At 33.9% G+C, this 22,325-nt stretch overlaps 1 protein-coding gene and 1 long non-coding RNA gene across 2 annotated transcripts; one reads left to right on the top strand and one right to left on the bottom strand.

Annotated features, from left to right (window-relative positions):
* Positions 1 to 10,837: 10,837 nt before the first annotated feature.
* Positions 10,838 to 14,365, bottom strand: LOC132599828 (uncharacterized). The gene is made up of 3 exons (XR_009567033.1): positions 13,632 to 14,365; positions 12,636 to 12,686; positions 10,838 to 11,221 (listed from the first exon to the last, which is right to left on the bottom strand). It is a non-coding gene; the product is annotated as an uncharacterized LOC132599828 (long non-coding RNA).
* A 1,281-nt stretch (positions 14,366 to 15,646) lies between these two features.
* Positions 15,647 to 21,717, top strand: LOC132644916 (nifU-like protein 1, chloroplastic). Its single transcript, XM_060361580.1, has 3 exons — positions 15,647 to 16,056; positions 21,068 to 21,204; positions 21,293 to 21,717. Exons 1-3 carry the CDS (start codon positions 15,729 to 15,731, stop codon positions 21,479 to 21,481), a joined length of 654 nt encoding a protein of 217 aa, XP_060217563.1. The 5' UTR covers positions 15,647 to 15,728; the 3' UTR covers positions 21,482 to 21,717.
* Positions 21,718 to 22,325: the final 608 nt, after the last annotated feature.

Genomic DNA, 22,325 nt, shown 5'->3' with positions numbered 1-22,325 from the left:
AATTCCCAATTTCCCCTTTTTTGACGTCATATTTTCATGATTTTAATATTTGGGGCCTGGGCGGGAAGATTCACCATTCAGCTTTGGCGATATTTCCTATAACAAACTCTATCCTTAAATATATTCACCTTAGTGAAATTTATTAAACTAATGACCGAGTCAAAATTTTCACTAAGGGGACTCAAAATATAAAAAAATTAAAATAAGAAGAAGTCAAAAGAGCTTCAACTTCTACACTATATACATAAAAAATAATTTAATCATATATAAACCGTGTACTTTTCCAACTAAGGGGGCTCATCCCCCGAAGCTCTAACTCGTAACTCGCTCCGCCCCTACCTCCATTCATTTTTAGTTGTTCCGTATTACTTTGCAACACCCATTAAGTATTCATAAATGAAATGATAATTTTACTATATTACCCTTAATTATGACTAAGAGCGCTTACAAGCTATTTTTAACTTATTTGAGTGTTTGGTAAAATAGAAAACAACTTAAATTAAGTTAAAAAGTACTTAAATAAGTTAAAATCAAGAAGTCGCTCAACCCCAATTTTTTTTTTTTTGACTTAAAAGCCATTTTGGTTTGACCAACAACTTTATCCTTTTATTCATTATATTTTCTATTAATTCCAATACTATCCTTACTTCTAAAAACCCTTTAAGCACTTTTATCCAAACATGTACCTGCTTATTTATAAAATAAATTTCAACACTTAAAAAGTACTTTAAGCACTTATGCTTAAAAGCCACTTTGTTCAGCTAATCCAAACGCGCTCTAAGTCATATAATGATTCAAATCAATCAAACACACTTTAAAAGTTCTACAACTACTAACAATTCATTGAATTTCCAACCCAATAATTAATATTAGTAAGAATAAAACAGGTATGGAATGGTAAGTTATCTCTTAATTTTCAAACTAGCTAAATAAAAGTGGACATCTATTTTTAGCATACAGGACAAGTAAAAATGGACGGAGAGAGTACTAATAATTGATTTGATAGAGATCGGTTTGAAGTTAAATTATGTCTGAACATGCAATTTAGATTTTAAAAGTTGTATTTTTTTCTTATAAATATGAAGACTTTATAATTGATGAAAACTATCCAAACTTTCCTAAATTACTGTCAAAGAGTTCTATAGCAAATGATGATATTGCCAGGTATAACTCTCACTTGCTGATTTGGACAGCCACAACTTAGCCGAATTGAGCAGGTGTTGCCGTTTGATGGAGTTGATTTTTGGTTTGAAGAGGAAGGCAGTAGTTTTATGGAAGAATTACGTTTTTATAATAAATATAGGTTGGTAAAGTATGGATTAAAGTAAGGTTTGGATAACTATTTTTGCAACAAATATGGATTTTTTTTAAAAAATTACTTTTTAAGTGAATTTGGGGTTTGAAATTAAAATTTCAAGTTGAAGTTGAAATTTGTTCAAACTGTCATAAACAAACACAAATTACAAATCAAAACTTCACAATTGGATCCAAATTGCATGTCCAAGCACCTCCGCAAATTATTATGTTAGTTGCCATTTTCGCTAGATGATCGCAATTTTATTATAAAAATTTACTTGCAATTGCTTAGGGTACATACATAGAAGTTGAACTTACCAAAATAAAAAGATGAAAATCTACTGACAATAATGATGCATGGATTCGGCTTAATATTCTTTCCATAATCCTCAGCTTTCTTCTGAGTGTGAACAAAATCTGCAACAAGATTTGAGGTGATACGATATTTAAGAGCTAAAAGATGGAGTGAGAGAGTTGATTTTTGCACATCTCATTGTGTTATTGGTCCTCAAAATGTTATTCCCCAAGTACCTGTGTATAGAAAAAAAAATCTGCTTTATCAAGGTGGTATTAGTAGACATAAAATGTAGATGTAGGTATACATAATTACTAAATATCAAAATATTTAAACTCATAATGTGAAAAATATTGTAATAGTTTAGTGTTAAAGAACCTAAATACTAAACTCATAAAGTTTTGAATCACCAAATTACAACTTTAATTTGATGGTGGCAGCAAATCTTGCATCCGGCGGATTCTTGAAGCTTGATGGATGGCCAGACCCATATAGTATGTGATAGAATTGAAAAAGATCCACGCAATATTAGTAGATCGTTTGGATTAGCTTACCAAAAAGGCTTTTAAGCATAAGTGTTCAAAGTACTTTTTAAGAGCTGAAAGTTATTTTATAAATAAGCAGTTACGTGTTTGGATAAAAGTGCTTAAAGGGTTTTTGGAAGTAATGGTAGCATTGGAATTAACAGAAAATATAAGGGATAAAAAAGTGCAGTTGTTGGTCAAACCAAAATGACTTTTAAGCCAAAAAAATAAGTTGGGATAAACAACTTCTTGATTTTGGCTTATTTTAAGCACTTTTTAACTTAATTTAAGTTATTTTCAATTTTACCAAACATCCAAATAAGTTTAAAATACCTTATAAGCTGGTTTGACCAACTTATAAGCCAATCCAAATGGGCTCAGGATGATCTAATATGCGATAAGTTATGATTAAAGTACAACACAACTAGGACCGTTTATGAGAATTATTCGCTCTTTTCCGAAGATTTATTTCACTTTATTGAAAATCACTGTTTGACCGTGAAAATTCCAAATACAAAAGTTTGAAAAACACATAAAACCTTGTTTTCACTTTCAGTACATTCAAACAACTAATATTTTTTGCAAAAACTATAACTGAACACAACTCCAACTTCAAAAATTTCAAATAAAGTGAAAATTTGGTTTCTATGGCGAAACACCTACTCATAACACTCCTCGTGTCCAAAATCAACTTTCTAAATTGGTTTTGAGCTTGTTTGAATGGGTTTATAACTTATGACTTATAAGCATCCTAACTCATGACTTTTGGCTTATTTTAGTTATTTTCGCTTAAAAACAAGTGTTTAAAAGCACTTTTTTATTCTACCAAACACAACAAAAATGCTTAAAAGCTAGTTTGGCTTAAAAATGCCTAAAATAAGTCAATCGAAATAGGCTTTTTAGCATTTGAAATTGTAATGGAAGTGAAACTTAGGGCAACAATAAGGAGTCGTTTGGTGTGAAGGATAAGTAAAAATAGTCTTGGAATAAAATTTATTGTCTCCTTATCCCATGTTTGGTTGGAATCAAAATCCGAAATAACTAACTCCCGAGATTGTAGCCTTATTTTATCCCACATTGAGGGTGGAATAACTAATCCCGAGATAACTTATCTCAGGATTAATTATCCCAGAATAAATTGTTTCCCAACCAAACAAGCCCTAAAGGTTATATCCTGAAGAAATTGAACTTGATTTGTAGATCATAAGTTCGAATCATGAAATTAGTGATCAATGTATGCGGCAAGTAGTCTGCCTACATTTAATCAAGTAGTCTGCCTACATTTAATCTTTTGAGTGTAGCTTTTCTCCTAACCCTACGTGAAGATTAAAGTTTTATGCATCATGTTGCTCATTTGAAGCAGTAATGCTCGACTAATCAAGTGCTCTTGGGCACCATTTAATTCGTCCAACAAACATATACGTCCCAATGATGCATGAAATAAAAACGACAAAATAGGACTACCTTAAAGGTGTTAACCGGTTGGAACCGGAACCGGTTATGGAACCGGTTAGGAAACCGGCCGGTTCCGGTTCCAAAACCGGAACCGCCTAACCGGTTCCGGTTTACCGGTTTTAAACCTCAAACCGGAACCGGTCCGGTTTGGAGTGATTAAAATCTTTTTTTTTTGTTTTTTGTATTATATATATATATATATATTATAGTATTTATTTGTATATTGTAGCTATATTTTCATATGTTATACAACTTTATAATTAAAATTTAAATATTTACTGACTAACAGCCTAACAGCAAGTCAGCAATACAGAATAGTGCTTTTTGTATACATATATATGTATAACTTACATATACTTATATATATGTATAACTTAATATATATACTATATATACATATCTACTATATATACTATATAGTAGATATGTATATATAGTATATATATTAAGTTATACATATATTTAATATATATGTACTATATACTAAATATATGTATAACTTAATATATATACTATATATATGTATATATATGTATAACTTAATATATATATATATATATATATATATATATATATACTTACTTATATACTTTAGTTTTTTTTTTTTTTTTAATTTTTTACCGGTTTAACCGGTTCCGGTTCCGGTTTCCAAAATATTGGAACCGGACCGGTAAACCATTAAACGGTTAACCGGTTCTACCGGTTCCGGTTCCGGTTTAACCGGTCCAGTTACCGGTTAAAACCGGTAAGACCAAACCGGTTACCACCCTTAGACTACCTAAAGAAAATAATTAATGGAGAGATTATTGCCGTATAAAGAATTTAAAAGAAACATACAAGTTACTCAATATTGAAGATTTTATAAACTTCAAAATAAATGTAAATCTTGCATAGACTACTAATTAGAAAACACTTACAAAATCTCGAAGCTTAAACTTATTTTAGGTTCAATGAAACCCTCAAAGTTTCTTGAACTCAAATAAGCCCTTTACTTTTCATTTAGCGCTTGTTTGGATATGATTCCAAATCATGATTTGAAATCAGGTTGATTTAGAACTGAAATTTTATTTGGACATTCAATATGAATTTCTTAAGTTATACTTCTTCTCATAAACATGAAAATCACGCAATTTGTGAAAACTATCAAAACTTCCCCACTCTTATATAATCTTACCAAATGAGCAAATCATAATTCATAAATAAGGTATCTTATCCTAAGGTGACACATTAATAAATTGTGTATCTCCATGTTCCTTTTATAAATAAATATTTGTGAGTACACTCTTTCTATTACAAACTTTCAAATACACATAATTTTACAAAGATCCAGTAGTCCAAAAAATCAACAATAGTAGCAACTAGCTATTCTTTAATATAATTCTTTCACGTGGTACAAACAATCTCTTCATGTCGAGCATGAGTCATTTTTTGTGAAATTTAAAATGATGGGTCTCTTTTACAAAATATAAACTTATGGATCAAGTTCTACATTTTAAAATTTTGAAATCACAACTTAGAATTTGAAATCCTCATTTTTAGAGAATTTGGTATTTGAAATTAAAATTGAAATTTTTATGTAGATTTTATAGACAAATATTAATTTCAAATCAAAACTTAAAAACGAGGTCTCAAATCTTATGGCCAAACACCTACTTAGTACTGAGTTTTCAAGCCATTCTGCTAATAGCTAGCTAGCAATCTAATAGGCTAATACTAGTAGATATCGAGTGCTATCAAATTGAAAATCAAAACACAAAGAGTTAAAGTTAAAGTGTCTTTAAACTTTTTCCTTTGGGAGATATATTTTTGATACTTTCAAGGTGCTCATTTCAAGAACCAACAAGATTCCATTATTCTCTTTTTACAATTAGTTGCTTTTTATCTTGGAACTGTAATATTATTAATTTAGATGAAACATATCTTTGCATCAATAAGGTATTTCTACCATATTAAGTTGGCCACAATGACCCAAACTGTGTTAGCATGGTCACTTATGCTATGTTAATGACATTGCTATCCTTTCCTTCAAATTTCATCTTAATTCAAAAATTTCTCTTTCATCATTCAATTTTACTTTTTCCCAATACATGGAGATTTCTCATAAATAATTAATGTTGATATGTTCCCTCTTTTTTGTTGATTTTTTTTTTCCATCAAAAAACCAAATACCATGTTGAGAAAAATTAAGTATTTTTCCAACAATAAAATTTCTTTTGACAACAATAAAATTGATAAATTTTCTATATTAGATAGATGTAACAAAATTTTAATTCTCAAAATTATTACTTTGAACACAACACACCTATTATGATGAAATAAAAAAAAATGATGTGCTTAATTTTGTGTTATCTTCTGTCAGACTGATGTATAAAAGAATCATATTTTATAAAAAATATGTTACTATTATAATTGAATTTTTCTTGAAATCAGTGTTTCATATTAAATTTTCCTTTTATAACAGCATTTTACTTATAACTTATTATTGTGGTAAACTTTTTCGTAAAATTACCTCGATCACTAAAGCAAACAAAAAGTATCCGAACAAGTAATATCATTTATATAGAGGTCTGAATGTATATTTTTAAAAATTTAAATTATATAAAAAAAAATGACAAAATTTATGTGTACACAATTATAAAAATTAAAAATATATCTATTGAAGTTGTCACCTGGTAGAGTATCATTACCTCCACACAGGCCTAGGATCAAGCTGAGCCCAAATGAGTTACGTTCAATCGAGCTTCTTACAATTAGAGCTGTCAAAATGGCCTAGCCCAGCCCATTCAGACTAAGGCCATGCGGGCTTTGAAATTTGACGAGCCAGATTGGGCTGGCCCACCATTTTAATGGGCTTTAAAACAACAAGTTCAACTTGTCACTACGTGGGCTGCGGGCCTGGCCAGACCAGCCCACATTTAAAAAAAAATCATAATTCTTTTAGTAAAATAACAATCATAAGAAATAAAGTTGATGTTAATGAATTCAAATTAAAATCTACAAGAAGATGATATAAAATTATTAAATTAGGTGAAACACACAAATACAAAAATAAAATATTATATATACTATAGAAATGTATTACATGGATGAGAATTGAAAAGGAGTAAAATACAGATTGCAAGGGTTAGGAGGGGAAAAATATAGTACCTCTCGATAATAACATCATGTAACAACACTTCTCTATAATAGTTAAGTTTTTTAAGAACCGATTTTTTATGTTATATTTTACTCTACTTATCTACAACAACATTTTACCTATAACAACAACAATCATCTTGTTAAAAGTACTCTCTTTGTAAAATTACCCCCCCCCCCCTCCCCCGATAACAGCTATCTTTCTTTTTTGGTAATATAATAATTAATTATCTTTATAAAAATAGAATATCTATGATTACCAATATCAATTCAAGCGTTGTATCACCACTAAGAGATTGGAATCTACGAAAAATTTACAATTATAAATTTCTTCCATCAATGTTGAGTAATTTTCAAGTAGTTTTAAAATGTGTGCCTTAGAACATAAAATTTTATACATTTAGTTATGAATTTACTGAAATTGTATTAACTTTCTTAAATATTTAGTTAGTTAATATATGGAAAATAGTATAAATATATAAAGTGGCACTTGGTAGAACAAGTAGTTGTCTGGTGCCACTGGCGCAGGCCCAACACGAACAATGAGTCAGTTTATAAATTTTATTAAATAAAAATATGTATAATTCATTATCCAGATAACAATTGTTATACCCCTATATTTTTAGGTCCGGAGTAAAGAATTGAGCATTAGCTTAATTGCTGAGCTCCCTATCTTCCATGATGGAATTGAAGAGTTCAAATCCCATTAATAACGCAATATTCCTTTCCTTCCACGATTGAAGTGAAGAGTTCAAACCCCATTAATAGCGTAGCATTCCTTGCCCTTATTCTCCCTCCACCTTCTCTCCAAGTGTAGTACAAAGAATTTTAAAGAGAAAAGACAATTTGATTATATCGATTTTTTAAAAAGAATTATCTATAAAAATATTCATAGTGTTTTTTTGGTACAATCTGAATCCTCCCATTTCTCTTAATTTCTTATGTTAGTTTTCTCTATGTTTAACTTTACCATTATATGAACTTATTAACATAATTTAAGTCATAAACTATTGGGAATCTTCTCTTATTTTTTATCTATCGGGGAATTCTTCTAACATAAATTCAAAATTTATCCTAATACAACTGATGTAATAACCTATTATTATAATCACAAATTTGATTGTGATTAGCGCAAGTAATCCACATAACGATGGTAATACTTTGATCTTAAAATACTAATCTCTGCTACTTATCATTTAAAATTTTCATATTAAGAAATAATTATGATGGATAAAAAGCATGGCACAAAAATACCAAACTAACTATTGTAGAAGCTAATGCTATTTATATTTTGCTATTTGTAGTTATTTGGTGAGAATTTTACTATAAAAAATAGTCAAATCATTATAATTCAGATATTTTTAATAACTATACTAATCTGAAAACCATTAAAGGAGGACAAATCTTGATATAAAAGTTTACAAAAATTATTAAGACACTTTAATTTGCTGGAGAATACAAATAGAGAGGTGAACCATTTGCATGCAGCTAGAGGAAGGGATCCACGTGGAAAATTATTTGTGAGACAAATGTCAATGACTACTGATAGAAGGAAAGGGGCGAATTGGTCCAGAGACTCAAGTTTGTATTGGAGCTACAATAAATTACTTTTGCAACCAATAGAATTGTTTCATTATAAGACAATTATGGATAGGATGCATTAAATGACCGAACTGCCCTTAACTTTAGTTTTATTTACAAATAACAAACATGTCGATCCATTCTCCTAACCCATGCTTCTATAAATAATAATTCCCGTCATTTATGTTACTGAAGCCCATGCATTTCTTCCACGTTCTACAGTTATTAAACAATAGCCTCCTCTTCATTGCTACATAAAGTCTAGAGAATTTGAGAGGTTGGATTGAATAATTAGATATAAATTAATTCAATTAACAGATGTGCTTATTTCAAGCAATGCCAGTCAGCAAAAACAATATAAAAGCAAGAAAGGGGCTTCATTTCCCTCAAGTCTTACACTCTTTTTCTCTGTCTTTATAGACTCTGCCATCTGGAATGTTTTTTTAGCAGATCCTATTTAATCTTTAATTTTTTTCCTTTTTAGGTCTCAAATAGTTTGCAGAAAAGATATGGAGAAGTACATAGAATCGTTTGATGCTGGAATCGGAGTCGTCACTAGATTCAACTTTCACTATCCTCAAACTTCACATCAACAAGCTCTTCGACGCCAATTTTTGTGTCATCAATGGCTTTCAGTTTACTCTTTTTATCATAGTTAGGCTGGAAAGTAGAAAAAATTAATTGTGTTGGAGGCAACCATCTTGCTTATTGATGTAGACCTATAGAGTTTCCCCTAGCTAGAACAGGAAATATGATTTCTCCATTTTATTTGTAAGTAACTATTTTCTTTCAACTTATGCGAATCATGTGAGTATATTTTATAATTAAGTTGAACGAGCATAGAATTAACAAGACCCAAGTTGAGAAAGATTGAACACAAAAAAATATTGTACTTTTGTACTAGTAGATATGATAATAACGTGAAATTTATACGTGAGAAATAATTCAAATAACCTGTGATTTTGAAATTGATTGGCTCTCTCATTTTTCTAATCTATTTTTTTTCATTGTTGTGCTATAAAATGATATCTCTTCACGTCTAATATGTTCATTATCATTTTCATCTAACAAAACTAATTTTTTAAAATAATATAGTACACATATTGCTTATGCGGAAAAGAAAAGTAGAACCAAACATTATACTAATAATGCTAAATTTTGCTAAGAAAGAAAAAGTGAAACCAAATATTGTATTAACAATGTCAAACGTTTTATGAAGATTAATAAATATCTTCTACTCCCAATCAAACAGCGCCTAAATATTTCGCGATACTCAATATGGTAGAGTTTACAGCTTCTAATCGGCCAAAGAGATATACATCATCAAATATAGAAAATTCTAAATTTGTGTATTAACAAAAGCTAAAGTTTAATATTAATGCACAAAGAAGTAAGCGACAGTAAGAAAGTATATATGAGGCTACATTTTCTTAAAAACAAGCCAAAAATTTTAGGACATGAAACAATTGTATCCATAGTCGATGTTGCTCAAATTCATATTTAACTATGTGTTGTTGATATATAAAGAAAAGGAAGTACTGTCAAGTTGAATACTCTATATTTTATAAGAATTGTGTAATTGAAGTCATACAATTTAAGTGCAATTCATTGCACACTTATTATAGTATTTGTGAAATGTTGGTTCTAATTAGTGTGGAATACACGTGCAACGCACGTGTTCGAGAACTAGTGAATATGAAATACGTGTGTCTTAACTATAGTACTCCCTTGGTCCATTTTTTACTTGTTTTGTATACTAAAAATAGATGTCTATTTTTACTTGTCCAGTTGGACATCTATTTTTAGTATATAGGAAGCGAAACTAGCGGTCACGACGACTAAAACAGCAGCTTTTGAGCACTTGTATGAACAACTCGAGCGCAAACGAGGAGATAAAAAGTTGTATAGGCTCGCAAAGGCTAGAGAGGAGGGTTGGCAGCATGAACCAAGTGAAGTGCATCAAGGGTGAAATAGAGATGTGTTGGTAGAAGACACACACATTAGACATATATGACAAACATACTTCCACAAGCTCTTAAATGAAGAAGAAGACATAGATATCGTGTTGGGGAAGTTCGAGCAGTTTGAGAATCGTCGAGATTTTTGGTATTGTAGGTGAATAAAGGTTGCGGAGGTAAAGAGGAAAATTCGTAAGATGAGAAAGGGAAGAGCGACCGGGCCAGACGAGATCCTGGTGTATTTTTGGAAGAGCGCAGATGAGGCAGGTATGAAGTGGCTGACTGGATTGTTTAATGTCAATTTTAGGATGACTAAGATGCCAGAAAAATGTAGGTGGAGTAAAATGGTTCCCTTGTACAAGAACAAGAGTGATATTGAAAATTGCAACAACTATAGGGCTATCAAGCTACTAAGTCATACTATGAAAGTTTGGAAAATAGTAGTCGAGATGAGGATAAGGAGGGGTGTGTCTATATCCAAGAACCAATTTGGATTCATGCCGGAGAGATCAATTACGGAAGCCATTCATCTTGTAAGGAGATTGCTAGAACAGTATAGGGACATGAAGAGAGACTTACACATGGTCTTCTGTCACGACCCGACTAGGGGCCGTGATGAGTACCCGATACTTGTACCGAGCACCCCTTATCTATCGTATTACCTGTACCTCTTAGCAAGCCGTGTAAACCGAGCCATTTTTTTTTCCTTGAACATAAACTAATAAACTCCGTTATTACCTTGTACAACAATATTAACATGCCAAAACACTATACATATATCTGTACCTGACTGACTGTACGTATCTGTCTACGAGCCTCTAGACATAGTACACTTATACATAGAAAGGGCCGGGTACTGCCGTGCCCGAATATACATACACAAAATAGTACCGCGGAAGTGAGGCTCCAGAACAACTGGAGCACTATAGAGTACCGCTGGTAGAGCTCCTAAGGATCAAGTCCACCTGTCTGCTGACCTGCGCGGCATGAAACGCAGCGTCCACAAGAAGGGACGTCAGTACGAATAGTGTACCGAGTATGTAAGGCATGGAAGACAATGCAAGAAATAACATAGAGTGCGATTAATAATATCATGGAGTCACAGGACATATAACGAGGCAAGAAAGTAACCTGTACATAGGAAGGCCCCTTTTTGGGCGGCTATCATGCATGGCTTGTCTTTCCCTTTTAAAAACGTTTCCCCTCCATGAACGTAGAAAATAGAACTTATATTATGTCGTATCTTGTCGTATCGTGTCCTATCGTGCCCTATCGTATCCTATCGTGGCATATCAGGTCGTATCCTATCGTGGCATATCAGGTCGTATCCTATCGTGTCTTATCATGGCATATTATATCGTGTAATGTCATGTCGTGTTATATCATGTCAATGTCATAGTATAGTGTGTCATAGTGTATCATGCCATAGCGTAACTTGTCATATCATAGCATAGCTTATCATAACATAGCATAGCTTGTCGTAGCGTATCATATCATGGCATAGCGTATCATAGCATATCATATCATAGCTTAGCTTTCCGTTGAAAATCTTTTTTTGTTCATATATATATAAAAATAGAACATGTCATATTGTCGAGGCGTCGGCAGCCGATCCATTTAGCCATAAATACACATCCCGCGTCCGGGACGATATCATGTCATGTAATGCCAACTGATCAGGTGGATATGCGTGTATAACGCTCTGCCCTTATTCCCATCTTCCCCGTATACATATGCATACATCATGTACATATATCAGCGTCTATAGCGCTCTGAATCTTTTATCATATACATATACTGGTATCATGTACGTATATCAGCGACTATAGCGCTCTGGATCTTTTATCATATACATATACGTGTATCACGTACATATATCAGCGTCTATAGCGCTCTGGATCTTTCATCGTATACATATACGTATATCATGTACATATTTTATAAACATATATATATCTTATATACATATACATATTTTATATACATATACATATTTCCATTAGAATGGTACAGTACTTATCGTTTGATAATCGGAACGAGGATCAAAAGTTTCCTTTGGATTCTATTCCAAAATAAGTCAAACGGAGCAATAGGGAAAATCCGGGAACAATGGGCCCACCTCGGGTCAAATGAGGCGGCGTACCAAATTTACGTACATTATATTTCATGACGTCACTTGTGTGGGTTTTAAGGTAGTCGGGTCCTATTTGTGCAAGTTCTAGATGTTTAGGCAATTTTTCAACATTTCATACAATATTTAATTCAATTCTACTGAATGAAAAAGGGGAAACTTTGGGTGCGGATTTCGGAGAATAGAGTTGTCCCCGAGGCTCGTATCCAACTTATTACGTTTAAGGCATGCCATAGAAGGAAGGGTGAAGCCTTACATACCTTTTCCGATTCATACACGTCTCCAAAATCAAGTTTCAAGTTCGCCAAAATCTACAATTTGGTCACAATTACCAAATGTTAATTGTAAGGCTTTAAGATTTCAATCTTAACCAATACTTGTCTACAAAAATTTGGGCAGCATCTCCCCTATAAATACACCATCCCCAAAATTCAACTTAGCCAATTTTTTATCAACAACAATCCGGGAATTCAACCCGGCCAAACTATCAACATAATGACAACAACCATGACTACAAAACACAATATAACACAACTAGTCTTCTTTCCAACATAATGCAATAGCTTTCATTCCAACTTCACATTTCCAAAACCAATCTCAATGTTTTTACATTCATTACTAATCAAGATCATTACAATATAATTCGGAAGCATTTCGTATCATTTCTACCAAATATTCACAAGATATACAAAATATACAAACTTTCCACCAAAATCATAATCCATCCAAAACTTCTAATCTTCAATCTACATATTCATAACATATTTCCATCTTCCAATTTCATCAACCATAATCATAATTTGCACCTTAATAATTTCATTTTCATAATTACATAAATCTACCATAAAATCACAAAACTTCTCATAACCACTTAGCAACCAATCTTTCATGCCAATATGGACTATTATCCTTCCAAATTCACCAACTAACATAATAATTCACATTTAAAACTCCACTTCTATAATTACATAAAAACTTCATTAAAATCATATAATTTCCTATAACTATTCCCAATAATTTTCCATGCCAACTTGAACCATTTTCTTCCATTTCCAATATAAATTTCACCATAACCACAACTAGAATACAACATAAAATTCAACTCATATTATTTATACAACAATATACATATATGTCCACTTACATATATGCACACCCACTTTGTAAACTTCCATATTTCCATAAATTCTACTCATTTCTACATACTACAACATAAACCAACCTTCATAACATAATAAAAAGGGATTAATTCTTACCTTTTTCTACAATCTTCTTCACTTGACCAAGTTGTCAACTTGAAGAAACAAGTGTTCTTTCTTCCAAAATAATTACACCAAGTTGTAAAGGACCCTTGAATTAGGAGAAATACCACAAGAAAATAATTTTTGGGATAAAATTTCAAAGGGTCAATTTTTTTTCTCCATGGCCGTATGGCCTTTAGTTCTTTTGCTCTTGTTTCTTTTGTTCACTCTTTCTCAATTTGTCTTGAAACTTCTATATGTTTCAAGACAATTAAATGGTCCCTTTTATTTAATTATCACATGGATAATTCACTTGGGCTTGGGTCCTTTTTATGGACCATGGCCGGATGTCCCCTATTGGGCCTGATTTTTCTCTTCATTTTTTTTGGGCCAACTCGGTTAATCCCGAGTTGGGCCTAGCCCACTGACCTTTCGACCTTAAAACGTCCATATCTCCTTGTACCGATGTCACCTGGGAACCCAAGACCTATGGTTGGAAAGCTAATTCAATTATCTACAACTTCTATTTCTTGGTATTTTCCAAATTCCAAACTTATAATACCGTTTTTGCCCCTAGAAGTCAGATCACCCGAAAACGTTTTCTTAAAAATATTCGTTTGGAGGACTTCCACTTTGATTTGGCCCAAGGGTCCTTCTTGAGTTGTGTTTAACTTCACATATGTGATTCATATGACTTTTCAGATGTCCAAAAAAAATCTCGATGTGTGGGCCCCACCTCAGCTTACAAATAATCTGACAAAAAAAAATACGGGATATAACATGTTCATTGATCTAAAAAGAGCATATAATAAAGTCCCTAGGGAGGTTCTCTGGAGGTGTTTGGAGTCTAAAGGTGTGTCTGTGGCATACATTAGGGCAATGAAGGACACTTACAATAGAGTTAAGACCCGGGTTAGAATAGTGGGTGGCGACTTAGAGCACTTTCCGATCATAATGGGGTTGCACCAGGGCTTTTAGCCCGTTTTATTCGCACTAGTGATGTGCGAATTGACACGACATATTCAGGGAGAGGTGTCGTGGTGTTACATAGTTTTGATTGATGAGGCGTGTGATTAAGTTAACAATAGGCTGAAAGTTTAGCGACGACCTCTAAAGTCTAAAGGTTTCAGGTTAAGCAGAGTGCAAGTTCAGTGGCGCAACGCAAGAGGTTGAGGTAGAAGTGAAGATCGATGCACAAATCCTACCCAAGAAAGGTAGTTTCAAGTATCTTGAATCCATAATACAAGGAGACGGGGAGATTGATAAGGATGTCGCGCATCGTATTGGAGGCTTGCATCCGGGGTGCTGTGCGACAAGGATGTGTCGCTAGGGCTTAAAGGCAAATTCTACAATGTGGTGGTTAGACTGAACTTGTTGTATGTGGAAGAGTGTTGGACAGTAAAAATGCCTACGTTCAGAAGATGAGTGTAGCGGATATGAGGATGCTCAGATGGATGTGTGGGCATACTAGAAGGGATATGATCAGAAACGAAGTTATACGGGGCAAGGTGATAGTGGCACCCGTGGCAAACAAGATGAGGGAAGCGAGATTGAGATGATTCGGACATATGTGGACGTGTCAGTAAGGTGAGGAGGTCGAGGATTAGGGCAGAACGTTAGTAGGTAGCTGTGTGTTCTCCTTATTAATAGTGTTACTAGTAGTCGCGTAGTGCACCATTTGCTTTTAATCTTGATATTTTGTTGTTGGATTTTTCTTAATATCATGCTTCAGATTCTTTTTCTTTGAAAAATCAAGAGATAATTTACCATTCTATACCTGTTTTATCCTTACTACTCCCTCCACCCACACACCCCTCAAGAAACTATAAACAGAATCATAATTTTTTACTATATCGCCCTAATTATTACTAAATCATCTAATAATTAAAATTAAATCAAGCATACTTTAAAAGTTGTGCAACTAATAATAATTTATTGAAGTTTTCAACCCGTCCATTTTAGTTGTCATATGTACGAAAAGTAGAGCATCATACACGTAAAAAATTAACATTTCAAATAAAGACCTCCCAATTGGGTCGTACCCATGATCTATTACAAATCCTTATTTATAACCACAACAATATTATAAAAAATCCGTGTTAAGCAAGAGCAATGGCGTATATAGCAACAATGAGCGTCCCTCAAATTTCCTCCTCGATATTCATGCCGGAACTCCCAGTACTCAAGTGCCGTAATCCAGAACCCTCATCCCTTTTCCTCAAAAGAATAAAGGTAGTAGTACCTCATCAAAGATTAAACCTTGTTAGAGCTAGTAGCGTGGATGGGTCCCCACCAGGTCTTTACTCTGCCAAGCAATTTGAACTCACTCTTGAAAACGTGGATATGGTTCTTGAAGATGTTCGTCCTTATCTCATTTCTGATGGTGGAAATGTCGATGTCGTTTCTGTCGAAGATGGTGTCGTTTTACTCCAGCTTCAAGGTTTTTTGTTTTATTTTTCAAGAATCCAATTTTATTGATTTCTTACTGGTACTTTAACATTACTCCCTCCGTCCCAAGTTAGGTGGGACCCTTTTCTTTTTAGTATGTCGCACACCTTTCCATAATTAGAAATAAACTGGCTTTAAAAGTTTGTTTTAGACCATAATTTTTAAAAGTATTTCTTTCTTTCTTAAATTTTATGCCAAGTCAAATGGTGAAACATAAATTTGGACGGGTGGAGTACCATTTTATGTGGCAGTATTAGACTGCACGCAGAATTGGAGATAAATATTCATAAATTTGAATTATTGAATGTTGCAAAAGTTGAGTAGGTATGGAATGATATTTAGACATTTGAATGCTTATTTTTTCTTTGAATGATTCAAACAATTGATCAACGATATACTTATTAAGTTGAGATAAAGATGTTTCAAAATGGAAAGAGTGTGGATTGGGACGGAGAGCTACCAAGTTCAGATACTTATTACATATACTGGCGATAATTCGGTCGTTATGGTTAAAGAAGTACATATGATCACGATAAGGTTTAAGTTATTGAATTACTGTCTCATTCTAGTATAGAAGTTTAATGTTCAACTTGGTAAGACAGAAAGAACAGTGTCAGCAGGAAGTACAGATTCATAGCAAAGAATTCATTAGTGAATTGAGGGATCATTTATCGGAAGCGATCAAGTTGATTTGCTTTCTGGTTCAAATTGAACTCAAGTTCTTTGTGTTTTGTTCAGGTTTAGTCCACGGAATTCATTAGTCAACTGAGGGTCATTTGTAGCAGGCATCAAGTTGCTGTCTAAGTCAGTTCAAACTCAAGTTCTTTAGTGTTTTGTTCTTGTAGAGGAAAGAATTGTCACGACACAAACATTTGGATAAAGATTAACTCTATACTCTAGGCTTGAGTTGGACCAATACGGATATGGATATCCATCCCTCTTTCCTATTAAAATTGATACTTGCACTTCTTTAGACAAGAAATTGAATAATTTTATCATGACTGATCACCTTCCACTCTTGGAAGTTATTTCTAAGTCTGCAAAATTGTAAACTTTCTTTGGCTTTGCAAGTCTGCAGCAAAATAAGGCATGTCAATGATATTTTTGGCGTGTGCACATTTGTGTGTTTTCTTCCTGCTGTGATACTCTTTTAAGCAAATCACTCCAGTGGTGGATGGTACTGGACTTAATTTGATGTGAAGATGAAAAGTTAGAATGAGGCAAAAGGACCATATTGTCGCGAACTTATTTGATTCTATCCATCTTAGTGCATCACAAAGCCACTATAGGACTTAGTTACCAATGGACTTTAGGTTTAGATGATGCTGATGACAGATTGTGATGTTCGTCCAGGACACGGCTCGGAAATCTGGCAAAGATGCGTCTAGTCTAAAGCATGCGGTTATGTGCAGGGGCGTATCTACTCTAGAAATAGTGGTAACGTGAACCCATGGTCTCTCCGCGAAACTAGTTATTTTATGTACATATTTCCTAGAATTGATCTAATTTTGTCTGATGGCACCCATGCTCCAAATGGGCTGAATGGTGCACTTGGTTGAATGCTGTGTTATTTACCTAGAGGAACAAGGATCAATTCCCTCTTAATACATCCTTTTTTCCCTATTGTGCATCCATGTTCTAGAAATCCTAGATCCGCCTCTGTACTTATGTGCTATGCTACCTAGTATCTTGGTGTGATCAACAGTTCACGATGAGTCCATTCAGGGTAGTAGTTTTAGTGAATTATGTTCTTCCTGCCAGGGTTGGAGGGGCTTACAAAGTTATAGTTGAAAACTTTAGGAGGATGGTGTAATGCATAAATATATGATGCTCCATCTCCTAGTAAATGCAAAGTATAAGCTCTGGACTCTGGAGAGCTATGGTCCCCACTTCTTGAATGTACATTAATAACTTTAATGATATCAACCAAATTCAATAACAAGAAATTGAAATAGGAAAGAAATAAAAGAGATAGAAGCTGTCACCAGGTATGAAATAGTGAACAATAATTAGATGGATAAAGACCTAAGTACCTTCTATTAGAGTTCAAGAACAAGCACCTATACTATTTGAATCCTCAAGACTCAAGAGGAAAGCTTCCTCTTGCAAATCCAAGGACAGAGTAAGCAAGGCAATCAAAGGTTCACCCACACCCTCAAAAGTCATCACAATATTCACCTAAAGTCTCTAGAAATGAACCCGAATCTCTACTATTTCTAGCAAGGTGTAGCTCCTACTTACAAAAATAGCCAATATCCAATTAAACTATGGCTAAAGAGCGTAATTAGGTTGTCTCTTGAAAATGCCCCACTTGAATATCCACTATAGCCTATTGTGAACCTTCAAGACTTCTTGTCTTGATCTCCTAATGCTCCTTAAGGTCTTGAAGGTTGTTGCCAAGCTTCCAAATCCAAGATGGCTATCTTGGGAGTGATCATGGATATATGCAGCGACGTTGGGAAAAAAGTAGTCGTGTCCTGATTCAATAGTCTTGGTTTTGACTAAACACAGGGATTAGAGTTAACATTGTGCATGCTGAAGAGAGGTAAACTCAAGAAACTAGCCCCGGAGTTCCTATTTACTGAGTTTGAGATTTAATAAAATAAGCAAAACACATCTGAAATTTTTACGTAGTACACTCTACTTCCTCCATTCCACTATGTTTGACACTATTTCCTTGTTAGTATGTTTAAAAAAGAATGATACATTCCTATATTTTCTTAATGAGAAGCTTTTTATAGCCACATAAATGTTATGGCATCTTTAATATCACAATTTTTGAAAGTTTTTTAACCACACAAATGTTATAACATATTTATTTTTTTCTTTAATTAGCTTTTTGCCAAGTCAAACTATGACAAACAAAGTGAAACGGGGTGAGTAACTATTTTAAAAGGGGAAATGCAGTTGGAAGAACAAAAGTATGTTGTACTTATAAGGCCACTGCTACGTACTCCTTGGATGTCATGTAGTTTATTTTCTGTAAAAGACATAATAGATTGGATAACGTTGAGTTTTCCCTAATAGGGAATCGTGAATGAGTCTCCGAGGCCCAACCGTTCCAAACCAGCCTAAGCCTGCAGAAATATTTTATGCAAATTATGTAGGCCAAATGGAGTTCATTGGACATCTACCAATTAATGTTCACTGAAATACTTTTTGTAAATAATTAATTTTCAGGTATTTATACTGGTTAACAATGTATTCTTCTCTCTTATTTCTGTTGAAAACTTCCGAAGCCTACACATGCTGTAGTAGCCCCATAAACAAGGTAAAGATGATGGGATAAGAGATCTTTATTTCTTCATGCCTCTCCTTGTCTTTTTATCTCCTAGTATACTTCACTAGAGTTACTAAGTGGGACTTGATTAGCTCACGTAGAACTGAAATATTTAAGATAAGATTGCAACATTTGTTCAAAGATCAAGTGTCTGTTTTTATTTCTTGTTTTAGGGTATACTTCTCTATGAGCATATTTTGTTGTTGTTTTTATTGAGTCATGGTTAGTAAATAATTACAAGTTCCCGTTAACAAGAAAGTTAGGCCGCAATTGTAGAGGATTTGTTGTTGACCTAAATAAATAAATAGTAGCAAAGCCTTGGGTAAAAATAGTACTTGGGCCAGTTATTTTACTTAAAACTAATTTTTTTTTTTTTTTGAAAAAAGATTGGAAGATCTGGCCAAAGAAGGTGATAGCCCTGTAGATTTGTCCCCATGGTTCACTCCTTAGTGTCGTCTCTCACAGTTTAAACTTTTCAATGGTCGAGGTGGTTTACAATTCTATAATCTCAAATTTCCAACTTTTGACAAAACCTGGAGAGAGGAATACTGTAACATAGGGTAATCTTCTAAAGTTCATGCAAATACCAAGGCTACGGAAGAAGGTTAAACCCTACATTTTAAAATAGAAGAAGAAGATAGACACAGTCAACATACAGTTACCAGTTTTTTTTTTTTTTTAAAAGATAGACAGAGTACACATTTTCCTAACAAATCATGAGATTACTATTCATGGCTCAGACCTAAAAACCATATTCCTCTAAATGCCAAAGAAGATAACAGAGAAGGAGTAAGGAAGAGAGTGGACAGAATTATAACTTATAAGCTAAGTTACTCGGACTCGGGTGGAGGTGTCCGATACGGGTGCGGATCTAGAGGTCGGATCCTTCATGATCTAAATTCTAAGATTCGGGGATACGGATCCAGGTATGGATACGGGTGCGGGGATTCGGCTAAAAATAATTGAAATATCTAAAAATAGAACTATAAAACCTAAATTATGAGATATTATGTGGAAAATAAGAGGAGAAAATATTGATCAAGCGGAGAATTCCGGAAGGAGATAAAAGGAAAAGGAGTGACATAGAAATTTCAATATACAAGTTATTCCATTTTCTTTAAGTCCATCTCAGCTTTTGTTTTGATTATAAAAATCATTGGATCTGTCCGGAATTTCTCCGTTGATTTTGGTCAAAGTACCCAAAAGCGGTTGACTAGATCGGGTACGGATCCCACACCCACACCCATACCCATGTCGTGTCGACACGGGTGCGGCACCGAAAGTGAAGAGTCCGAGTAACTTAGCTTATAAGTATAGGGAGAGCGAGTGTGGAGAGAATCAGAAGTTTCATTACATGCCAATCATTAGTTATTCATGAAAGCCAATAGATTTGAATCAGGAATTGCATTGTTAGCCACTATGTCGATTTCATGTGAATGAACAGTAGTTGTTTCATGGAGACATGGAGTAAGGAGAGAGGTGCCGTTTGTTGTGCGCTGCTAGAGTGAGAGGTTAATGGTGGGCCACCCCCGTTTGGAACATGTTTTGAGCAACAAAGCTGTTCCACAATTTTTTTTTAAAAAAAAGAAACAATGGTTGTCAACTACCATAATATTTCTCCTTAAATGTGCTTATGAGGTTGCTTAAAAAATTTCTGATACATCTATGGTGACCTTTTATTTCATAACTGGAAGGCTTAATGTTTTGTACACAATGGATATAGGAGCATGCGAGAGTTGTCCTAGCTCAACAACCACAATGAAGATGGGGATTGAAAGGGTACTCAAGGAAAAGTTTGGAGAAGCCATCAAGGATATTCGCCAAGTATATGATCAACAAGTAGTTGACACAACTGCTGAGGTGAATATTTGCGAAATTAGTTGTTAATGGATAATATTGCAGTCATTTGGTTTTAGAGATGTCTAACTAAGAACTCATGCTCCTGCAGGCTGTGAATGCTCACCTTGATATATTAAGACCTGCTATCAAAAATTTCGGCGGTAGCGTGGAAGTTTTATCTGTTGAGGAAGGCAATTGCAATGTGAAGTATGTAGGGCCTGAGTCTATTGGATCAGGAGTCAAAGCCGCAATTAAAGAGAAGTTCCCGGATATTGTCAATGTAGTGTTTACTGGCTAGATTGCTTCGCGATTTTGAGAAGTTCTTGTAACATATTGTGTAAGGTTAAACGCCTATACTATTATTGTCTGTTATGTAGGAAAGATGTATGATCCCAACCTTTACGGGCAAACTTACAGAAGTGCTCACTATGTAAAGAAATAACAGTATGGATGAAGTGGACAAGTTTCTTACTGCCTTCACCATTTTGTATTGATAATGATAGGATTGTTAAAAGCAGTATTTTTACATTTCAATTATGCTGTTCATATTACTGTAAGTCATGGTTCGAGAATCAATTATGCAGAACATCTGAACTCCGTCTTCAACTTGATCTTGTTTCCTCTTATGGTTGGTTGGTATAAGCTTGATCAATAAAGGACATTCTGTGAATGGAGGAATTGGCAAAAATCTGATCTGAAGTTATGTGTTTCCACAAATCAGCTGAAAGAGTAGACAGCCAAAGTGAGGTTAAATCGAGAAGGGTGTTTGGACGAAGTAGCAAGTGATTAAAAGGTAGAAGAGTTAAGAAATACATTTCTTTATGTTCTAAGGTATCAGGAGGAATGGTAGAGTTTTGCTTCCCATGCCACCTCAATTACCTGGCTAGAGATCTTTATGGTTGCTTGTGCATAATGCCCACCATCCTTTGACTTTGCCATGTAGGTTCGATAGACATACCAGACCGAAATATGCATAGTCTAAGTGGAAAATAGCAGATTTCTCACTCCAAAACAGCGGTAATGCAAATCCGAGTGTTAATCTATCCAACATAAACGATGTGTTGCGGTCCTGCAAACTAGACGGAACTTTGGCTGACATCCTTGCACATTCAACCCTCAATAATTCGTTCTAATTTGTATCC

Source organism: Lycium barbarum, chromosome 6 (genome assembly GCF_019175385.1).
Source record: "Lycium barbarum isolate Lr01 chromosome 6, ASM1917538v2, whole genome shotgun sequence".
NCBI classification, from domain to species: Eukaryota; Viridiplantae; Streptophyta; class Magnoliopsida; order Solanales; family Solanaceae; genus Lycium; species Lycium barbarum.
This window is presented reverse-complemented; position numbering and strand designations above follow the sequence as displayed.